Source organism: Diuraphis noxia, unplaced genomic scaffold, assembly GCF_037042655.1.
Source record: "Diuraphis noxia isolate RWA-SAM2 unplaced genomic scaffold, SU_Dnox_SAM2 contig0002, whole genome shotgun sequence".
Lineage (NCBI taxonomy): Eukaryota > Metazoa > Arthropoda > Insecta > Hemiptera > Aphididae > Diuraphis > Diuraphis noxia.
In genome coordinates, this window is record NW_028301712.1 from 42,516,565 (window position 1) to 42,527,531 (window position 10,967).

Genomic DNA, 10,967 nt, shown 5'->3' on the forward strand with positions numbered 1-10,967 from the left:
TTTCATACGATGTATGCAAATATATTTTAAAAATTCGATGTAATAAATATGACCACTTTTAATGTTTTAAGGTTTAGTCATTTAGCTGGTAAAATGTTCACGGCAGTAATGCGAAAGCAATTCCCACAGCGTAGACGGTTCAATCAGAAAAAAAAATAATAAAAAAGAATGAAACATCTTGTGGAACTCATTTGGTTTGATTTTATATTATTAATTATTATGGTATAGGTACAAAATACTCGTATATTTGCATGATAATATTTGTCACGTGAATTTATTTCAAATGCGTAAAAACCTATAACTTAATCATGATTTACGTAAATATCTAGTTCAAAACATCACTCAGAATAGAACAATTTTTAGTCTCAACATTTCAAAACTATAATAATTATTAAAATATATTTGAAACATTTCCTTTGGATTTTTTTAGTGTTTCATTAATGCCTACTTAATTAAGTCTATGTACAACCACTTCGACCTTAGGTACACAACAACTCTATGTTGTTATTATGAAATTCCATTAACGTCATCTACAATTTATAATAATTATATATTAAATGTAGACAACATCCAAAAAATTCAGAAACATAATTAGGTATGTAAATATATTTATTTGTAGGATAGGTGAAGCTCAACAATTTGTATTCCGTTACCCTTTTTTTTCTTTTGCTAGCAGCTGAAAAAGTACATATGTCGAAAATATCCCACAACCGTTAATACTTTATGTTATATTATATGTGTAATAAAAATTTAACAAGTCTCATGGTATACCTAAGTATTTTGAAAAACTCACAACTCTGGAGGTTCTGGGTTTAAAGACAACTCGATAATCGAATGTTTATTCGAGTCTTAGAGTATAGTCACGGATCCAATCAAATATCGGTCAGCATGCGATATTGGTCTATAGTGTTATATCGGATATGATTTTGTCAAATAATTATCAATTAATAGTTTTGTTTAACACAATTTTAATGTTTTCTGTATCTCATCTATACAGATATGCGGAGTGCAGTTTAATCGACACAAGAAATTTGTACATCCAAGGACTACGTACGTCACGCAATAAAGTTTATGATCAAGGTTTAAGACTACTATAAAACGACTATTAATAGTGTAAACACAGTAATATTATAAATCCGGTTTGTTCCTAATTAAACACATGCCTGACCTTATATGAAAAAAGCGATTTTTTTCGTAACTGCCCATCAACAGAAATAACGTGAAAAGCACTAGGTATACGCTTAGGTACGCACTACACACACACATACAGATGGTAAATCGTCTTCGTCCATATTTATATGTACTAATTTAACTACGTTTTATTTTTTCCTCGTAATTTCTGAATATTGTTTGTTAGTATTCCATCGTAGTTTCGCCTTGTACGTTTAATATGTCTTTTAGTACTGACATAGCCATGCAAAGTTCAGGAATTAATGTGTGTGCTAATTTACGACATAGTTTAATTCGAATGTTTGTGTGCAAATGTATATAATTAGTAATAATCATACATTTATATACGCTTGCAATCAGATAAATTCACAACTGTGTCTGACGCATCTCCGTCGTACCTATACGATTGCGTATCCGCAAGTAGAAAGAAAACTTAAACGCCAATTCAATTATAATTGAATATATAATATCTTAAAATTGAATATCATATACTCTATGATCAAATATTCTATTAGTTTTTTTTTTCAAAATAAGAAATAAATTTTAATGCCTATTGCCTATATGTATTACACTATTTATTTAAAATAGTAGGTATAAAAATTAGAAAATATATTTGTGAATCATTTCAATCATAGATCATTATAAATTTTCTAAACTTAAGTCACATTTGTATGTAGTAGAACAAAACACAATTTGATTAGATAAATGTGTTTACGTAGGTAACAGAGAGCAAAATAAATAAAAGCCATACAATAACAGATAGGTTGTTAATATTTTCAACGCTAAAATAGGCACAATAATTCGTTTCAAACAATTTACAAAATTACCTAATTATCTCATTTTGTTTTCAAAAATTTGGTGTAGAATCGTTTTTACGGTTGAAATTATAAATACTTATAGTAGTTGAAGTGAGATTAATGGGTAGCATAACAATTCGAGGTTGAATATAGCAATAATTAAAACCATGCGGTTTTTGGGTGTAGTTTTAAACAAATATTGTAAACTTATTTTGGATTATTAGATATTTTACATTTGCAGAATATACTGTTATACAGACTACAAAATTATAAAAACGATATATTTTTTTATCATATTAAGTTCAAAACGTATACACAATTATTAATAAATTAATATAAAAGAAAGAACTGATGATGAGTTATTATAAAAACTTTAAAAAAACTGTTTTAAAGTTATGTCTTATGTGCATAGTTTTCTCTCAATATATTGGGAATCAATATCTATAAAGTATAATAGCAGTATCTATTGAACTTATTACAGGTGTAATTTTTTAAATTATCTTACAAATCTTTGAGAATATTTAAACAATTTACTTAAAAACTAATTTAGTTTGTATGCTTAAAGGTCGAATTTTTGCCATTGCACTGCACGATAGTTTATTCAAATAATCTGGAATTTAAAAGTCTAATTATTACTTTTCAAAATATTTTAGTTTTACAGCCTCAAAATTAAGATATTAGATAATTTACCAAACAATCCATTCAATTAGCAATTACAATTGATTTCCATGGGTTATGTGATTTTAATATTTTCTACGTAAAGCTATTAAAAACTTGAATCACATCATTTTAGTGTGCTTCTTTTTTCACTGTTTAGTTTTTATACTCTTTAAACTGCTTAAATTTGGTTTCAATTGTATATCGGTAGGTACAAGATTTTCTTGGATATTAGATTATTATTACCTAGTAGGTCATAACAATCTCGTAATTTGCTTTATTTTTTAATAGTGTATTTAGATATTTATAACAATCTCTTATCAAAATAACGTAAATATTAAAAGCGTTTAACAAAAATCCCAACTTTAAAAAAAAATAAAATAAAAACTCTTTTAAACAATAAATTAATAATTTTGTTATAATTGTAACACAATTGCACTATATAAAACAAAATATAGTTATTATTGAACGATATAGACGTATACAATACACCCATAGTAATTATCGTTTTTCATGGCACAACACTTAAAGATAAATAAATAGGAATACAACAGTTTTCGCAAACGGATGGTTAAAAAATAATTATTCTGCGACATATATATAATAATAAGTTTTATTTTTAGTAAAATTACTAACCGTTACTATAAAAATTAAGATTTAATAAATACAACGATGAATTTTAATGGCAACTTTATAATAGGAGGATTAGTTAAGGGATTATTGGTCCATATCGTCCATGTTCTTTCAATAAAATCAAAAACTCCTATAAATAAAAAATTTTAAAAATTATCAAGCTAAAATTCATACTTATTCATCTAACATTTAGCGAAATAATTAATGTAACTAAATTAAAATACTGCACAAATATTTCATAACTCTATATGACGAAATTTTAAATACATTTATAAAAATTATCATTGAAATAAATAACTTTGTGTAAATGAGATGAAAAAACAGTTCTTACTAGATATATTACACGAATTAATGTTGTATGCAGTATCTAAATTTATATTTATATTGAAAAGTATTAGAAATACAGTCAAATTCAAAAATAAATCATATATATTATAATATATCAAACTATTATCAACATATATGTATCAATGTTCCATGGACTGTTTTAAATAAACTTAAATTAATCGAAATATATTGAAATCTTCGTTGTGTAAAATATAAGTTATACCATTTGTACGTAGAAGCAAGGTACACTTTATCACACAGTACCTACCTTGTTAATTTTTTTCAATTCTGTTAGTGAAACATTTAACTAGACTAATGAATCATAAATTCCTAACACTTATAATTTTATAACTAATGTGTTTTGAACATGCGCAATACAACTTCATTATTTTAATGGCAATCCCTATTTCGAATATAATTTTAGGATTAAACGATTTTTTCAAGCAATTTTGATCAAGTTCCAATAAATAATATTTTGAAATTTCAATAAAACTAAAAAATATATAATATCAAAATTTGAACTAGAAAATTGGATATATATTTTTGAGATTCTTATGTTTTTGTCAAACAAACTTATGAGACATTTAGTGTTACATTTTTAGGCCTTAGTTGAAATTGAAAAATATGTTATAGGTACATTTTTAAGTTATAACTACAAAAACTTTGCAATAACTTGTGACTGAAAGCACCTTCAATATTCAAAATGATTATTCAAAAAAAAAAAAAAACAAATAAACAACTAAGTATCTAAAATTATAATAATTAATTGATACAGATTTATAAATCAATTTAATTTTTGTTTCTTCCAGAATCCAAAAAATACCAGTTCGATGCTTTTCAATTAAAAGTGTTTCTATTTTGAGTTATTCTAATAATAATTTTAACCTAAAGAAATCTGAAATTCTTCAATGTGGCTATATTTTTAGGTACAGCAATATCGACAACCGTTATGTTTTAGCCAACATTTCATATTATTCCTTAACTTACCAAGATTGATTGTGTTGACGAAATCATTAGCCCTGTCCCTAAAAATTTGCCATTCTCCAGCACGAGTGGATTCCAATATCCTCAAAATGTCTTCCAAGCTTGATATGGGATCCTGTAACATCAACTCCTCAAAAACTATTTCCCTGGACACATTGCTCATCGAATTATATTCTTTTGATTTATCGCAATCCAAAAATTGTAAACTATTAACAAAATATGCAATTATATTCTATTAATACTTACTGTATGAACAAAATATGATATTATTTTTGTAATCATAAGACTGTTCTTAAAGCTTTTACATTAAATTAATGAATTATGGAACTTATAGAAAACTGAAAAAAAATTAATATTTAAACTTTAAAGTACTTTTATTGCATGAATTCAACCATTTTTATTAATTTATGAACAAAGTTCAATACTTTATGATTATTAGATTATATATAATACAGTTGTACCTTATAATATTTTCAGGATAATACAAAATTACAAAAATGATAAGTTTTTAAATTAAATAAAAAATTTGAGAAATCACTCTGTTGTGTAATAGGTTTCGAGGTCACTCTTTATGTTTGTAATCACTGTAATAGATGGGTGTTAAATTGTAATTTAATGATAAATTGTTGCAAACAAAATACCATTTTGAGCAGCGTGTCAGTCTCTATTTCTAAGGATATTTTATAATTTATTTATTCAGAACTATTAGTTATTTATTTTTCTGTGAGAAATAGATTTAAATTAAACTAAATATTTTGAAAATGTTGTAAAGTTTTATGTCCTTACAGTCAATATTTCGAATTAAAATCATTTTTTCGAGAACCAGTATTGCATATAAATAAGTATATTATAACCCAGGATTTCTGTTTAATGAATATTGGGAAATATACCTCAACATTTCAACTAGATTCAAATTCACAATCAAAATACACCCCCAAAAAATGAGATTTTTACTACTCCTAAAAGGGACATAAGACACACAAAAACAAAACATCAGATCATTTTTAATCCAATAACGAAATACATCGCTCTAAAAATGTTAGAGTCCAAATAGTAAACAATCATTATAAGACTTCTGATCGAGAGGACAAAAAAATAGTTGAGTTGAAATAGTTTATCGTTAAAGAATATTTATGTATTATATGAGTTACGACTTATAATATAATATTTTATTGTGTGAACAGTTACTTATTCGTGTAAAAGGAAGTCGTTTCGGTGTCTAGCGATGTAACAATCACTTCTGATATCAGATTGGTTTCCGGCGGGGTCACCTTGATCGAATAGAAATAGAATACCCGATTACATCTGCTTTCATCGAGGAAACCGGCGTTTATGTGAAACGCGTCCGCCGTACTTGCTCCGTGATTGGTTAGTATCTCTTGAATATCATTTATGTTGGCCTTGCAAGTCAAAAGAGCTCACATCAGAAACACCCCAGCTGAAATGTACGTTTGAGTGTAACATGATTTTTTAAACACATGAACGTATCAAATATGCACTTATTTAAAAAACGACAAAAGTTTATTACTTATACAAAGACAGACATAATATAAAATTGGGTTAAGCAACTCAAGTTAGGATGGTTAGGTCTAATACCTATATGTATTACTTTTTTAAATTTGTGTGTATCATAAAAATTATAAATCAATACATTTCATCCTCCACAAGATATGGTTGGGCCAATATTAATTTTTGACACCAGACCAATCTATGAGGAACTACTTACAAATTACCGAAACGCATTAGCTTAATATTAAATATATCCATAAACTATCAACTTTAAAGGCCTATTAATGGTGTCAATTTGTCATCAATTCAAGAATGGCCTAATACTACAGTACTTGATTATTTTATTATGTACTGACGAGTTGTCACTTAACTGATTATGATAATTTATGACTTAAGCTTTAAAATCATTTTTTTTCAATCAAAACTCGAAACTAAGATATTAACGAACTCTTAAAACAAAAGCATATTAATATTACGAACGAAATATTCCATGTGATACTATACTAAACGTAATATTTTTATTCTTGAATACAGTAATGTACCTATATTGCCTATATGTTACGCCGTGACACTGATTATATATAAATTTTTAAACTTGACAGGTTCCCCATTTATTAACACTTATATTACATTATTTTACCATATTTTAGTTATTATAGCGCATAACTCATATTTGTTAGTAACGGTTTTAATGTTATGTGACTTAGACAACTAATATGAGTACGCAATGGTATAATAATATCAATCAAAATCGTTTTATGAGTTCATTAAATGCATTACTGTATATTTATAGACATTTATATTATAATATAAAATATTTCGTTAGATGTAAATAACATACAAAATAGCTAAATCCGATATGACTATATGCAATTTAGAATGATTGATGTAATACGTATTATACACTCACGTCCACTTTCGGTCAAAAGTTCTAAACGTTCTAACGTTTTAAAAAAATTTAAATTTGGTGTTGGTAACTCTTAACGATTTAGCTATTGGTGAATATCGTGCATCAACTTTGAATCTTCGTTAAAGTAGTTCCACTCACGTATTTTATTTCTGCTGATTTTTTTCGCGAATACCTTATTAATCGAAAACACCAATCCATGGTGGTTATGCCCACTCGCGTATCCAGGCAGTGAACCGGCAAAGTCATTGCTTCCCATTTCTCTTCTCTTGTTGGAAATACCCCACCACCTTCTTCACTTCTTGGATTGATATGAGTGCTAATAATGTAAAAATGATTTATCGTCGTATTTAGGGCATCTTCATTGTGCCCGATAAACTGCAACGACGACAATAGTAAAAGATAAATCGTTAAAATGTTTTCAACATACAAAATAATATATTAAATATCAATCGTTCAATTTTTTATGCATACTCATATTCACAATTTTTTTAAGGATCCTACTTCAAAATATGAAATTAAAATTCTAACTTTTGAACAGAACAAAAAATTATGATAAAAACTAGTAACCTAAACATTTAGATTTTTTTAACAATATAAAAATTAATATTAAGTTAATAAACATTGTTTATTTAAATCAAAATATTTGACATCTAAATATAGCAAGGTAGATAGTTCTAATCTCGTGTACCTATTTTTCTAAGACCTTCGTTCCACATATAGAACTATGCACAATGCAATAACTTCCTGTTCCTATTTCTTACCTGTCCCTTACATGGAATGTTCACAATTATCGTAGAACAAAAATCACTAGGATCTCGGACGTTTGACACTAACGTGTCATCTAAATGGATGAGGAAAAGCTAAAAATATATTACTCCGTATAAAATGCAGAGTTACAATATTAGTATATTAATATTATTTTTCTGTAAAAAAAACCCGATTTTGGACCCACCTTATGGAACGGAACGTCAGCGCCGATGGCCATTCCTTTAAGCTCGACCAAGTATTGGGGAAAATGCTTGTCAGTATTTTCTAGAAATTCATTGTATATTCGTCTTCCATCCGCAGATGTTTCATAAATTTCTAAATACTCTTTAAGTGGTGCATATTTGTCCTCAAAATCTCGTATAACTTTCCCGAACGTCTGTCCCTGCGTGTACACAAAAATAAGGTCTCATACAACACAATATAATATACCGTGATCACATCATCATTAATGTACAACCATATATTTTATAAAAAAAATAAAAGGGAAAAACAATTTTGGCTTAATAACTGTTATACTTCTAAAAATATCTTTGAGATAACGTTCAAGCGTTAGATAAGGTGGGTTTTTGAAAAGGACGATGGTCAGTCAGGTTCATGATTACACCTAACCCTATAGGCCATGGTTGTTGCTGACAATTGTTCATTAGTACTCGACGCTCATCATTATTCAAAAATTATAATATATAGGGTTTTTTTTTCATGCACATATATAATAATAATCAGAATTAAATCAAGATTGCTTTCTAAAAATGAGTGAAAAGCTCAAAGTTTAATAAAATAAAAGAACATAGCGTAAAAAAAAGAGACCCATAGAACATCTTACTATTCTTACTACAGGTACTATACTCGTACAAATTATATAAACCAATTAGAATAGCACAACATTGTGCAATTTACTTACGATCATATATCCAACTTCATAGTGAGAACCGGTTACGTACACAATCGGGACGCAGTCCTGTCTTCTGTATACAGATTTTGGAATTCTGTCTATAAATATAAATAAATTACAATATGCAATAAAACTACGAGTAGTAGAAAAAATGACGTATAGAATGCGAAGCTTATTTATTCTCGTTCATTTCTCTTGATGTGTTATTTGTATACTTTAAAATATTATTTTGTGTCCAGCGTGAATAAAAAAAAACTACCTGATATTGTGCGAAAAAAATAATGTAAAAAGAAATTCAGACTGACCCTAAAGTGTATTTTTATAAATTAGTAAGTATATACCTACTAATATAATTGCTAAGGCTTAGATTTAATGTACTAAATACCATGAAAATTACTTTTAAAAAAATGCGTTAGATATCATAAACTAAAAGGTAAAACACAAAAATATGCCCTTCAAATTAATTTAATATGTATTTTTTTAATTTAAATACCAAATAATATATAACATCTCATGCTAATAGGTATTTTTCAGTTACTTCTTTTTTAAGAAAATTTAAATCATGATTTTATTTTATTTTATACTGGTTTGAACAAATAATAATCATATCGTGTATCATCATTAAAAAATAAAATAATATAAAAACCTGTATTATAGTCCTGGTCGATAGAATGGACGATATGGATTACATTAAAAAGTAATGGAATCACGATAATATTATTTAAAAACTTCATGATAATGGCATCATTAATCCAGACTTGATCTTAAACCGTAAATATATTCTTACACTCGTAAAAAATATTTTCATATGACACTGATGCGTAAGCAACGTCATACAAAAGATTAAACTTTAAGCGAATGCCTAACGGCTAAAATAAATATTTATGAACTGTCTGTATAGTAAATAATGCTATCTACGTATATGTTTACTGAACATGGTTGCATTTATAATAAAATGCGTTACATTTGGTTACATTAGAAGTTAATAAGTTACACATAAATTATTATTTTATAGCCAAATGTTTTCCTCTTATAGCAATGGACATCCCTGGTATAGAGAGAAAGAATTAAATATTGAAAATAAAATAAAGATTATTTTGAATGAAAATTCAAAGATTTACACAGAATATTATGCCAGAACAAAATAATCTTGATTATTAGAGAGTCAGAGGTAAAACAACCCCATCGTACCTTTTGTTTTTTAGTTGAGTATAACAATTCTCATTATTCCTTATTATTTATTTTATGACTTTTTTTTTTTTATTTTTCCCGACACTTTTGAAAACAATTAGGAACCCCTGCTTATATTGGCATTTGAACGGTGAGCGTGGTCTATCTCAAACGTGGTAACCGTCTATAGCGGCGATATACGCGTATACCGTGATATAATGGAAATGTTTTGAAAATTGTTAAATATTTTCATTTTTCAATCATAATGGGTTGATATTTTAATTTTTTACAATATACATATTATAATTTCGCAAGCGTTATAACCTAAATGTGTGCTTTAAATATATTTTATTTAAACAATACATACAATTCTAAAATTGAATTTCTATTAGAATAATATTTTTATAACAAAAATACATTGTTTATTTTATACGTCAGATTATCGTGATTGTACATAATAGTTAATAAATCAATAATTTTATATTAATAATAACCATAATAATTACCCTGCAAATTCACTATTTGTAAACTATCACCGGTAGTTATCTCGTTTGAGTAGTTACAAAAAAATCCACTATGGCGCGTACCATAGCTGAGCGAACGCCAATAGTAACAATATTAGATTCAATTTCCTACTAAAAAAATGCTGATCTAAGACATCAAAGCGTTTTTATTGCCTTAAAAGGTAATAAAAAAAATAACAAATTTCAACTTTAAGCGTATGATACGAACTCAAATCATTTGAGTTATCCATACATCATTTTTTTCTGCTTTTGTACATGAGACCTATTTTATGTATTATAAGTTGTAACTATGCAGTTGATTAAATATTTGTTGATTCAAACGTGTCAGCTTTTCGTTAGTGTCAGACACGCGGTGTTTCCCGCACATAAAATAATGTTTCAAACAAACATAAAGTATTTTTGACTTGTATGCCCCTCCTCCTCAATAAAAAATAATATTTAACTGGACAATTTATAGCAATTATTTGATTTTTGTTTAGTTATAACTTTATAAGAGTATGTAATTGCTTACTTAACAGTTAAGAATCAATAACATGGATTATCATATTTAAATTTATAATTTTAACTACTATAGGTATATCAACACTATATTATTATAAACAATTTAAGATTTAAAAAAACCATAA

The 10,967-nt window shown here is 26.9% G+C and overlaps 1 protein-coding gene across 3 annotated transcripts; it reads right to left on the minus strand.

The window, feature by feature from the left end:
- Positions 1 to 2,975: 2,975 nt before the first annotated feature.
- On the minus strand, positions 2,976 to 10,541 carry LOC107169378 (beta-alanyl-dopamine/carcinine hydrolase-like). Of its 3 annotated transcripts, none has more exons than XM_089218827.1 (8): positions 10,324 to 10,541; positions 8,657 to 8,745; positions 7,940 to 8,137; positions 7,749 to 7,847; positions 7,126 to 7,362; positions 5,757 to 5,968; positions 4,572 to 4,774; positions 2,976 to 3,387 (listed from the first exon to the last, which is right to left on the minus strand). In XM_089218827.1, the coding sequence occupies exons 2-8, from the start codon at positions 8,660 to 8,662 to the stop codon at positions 3,275 to 3,277; spliced, it is 1,068 nt and encodes a 355-aa protein (XP_089074953.1). In that variant the 5' UTR covers positions 8,663 to 8,745; positions 10,324 to 10,541; the 3' UTR covers positions 2,976 to 3,274. The 3 variants fall into 3 exon arrangements, with proteins under 3 accessions (XP_089074953.1, XP_089074951.1, XP_089074952.1); XM_089218825.1 differs by lacking the exon at positions 10,324 to 10,541 and adding an exon at positions 9,294 to 9,474; XM_089218826.1 differs by lacking the exons at positions 7,749 to 7,847; positions 10,324 to 10,541 and adding an exon at positions 9,294 to 9,474.
- Between the last annotated feature and the right edge of the window lie 426 nt (positions 10,542 to 10,967).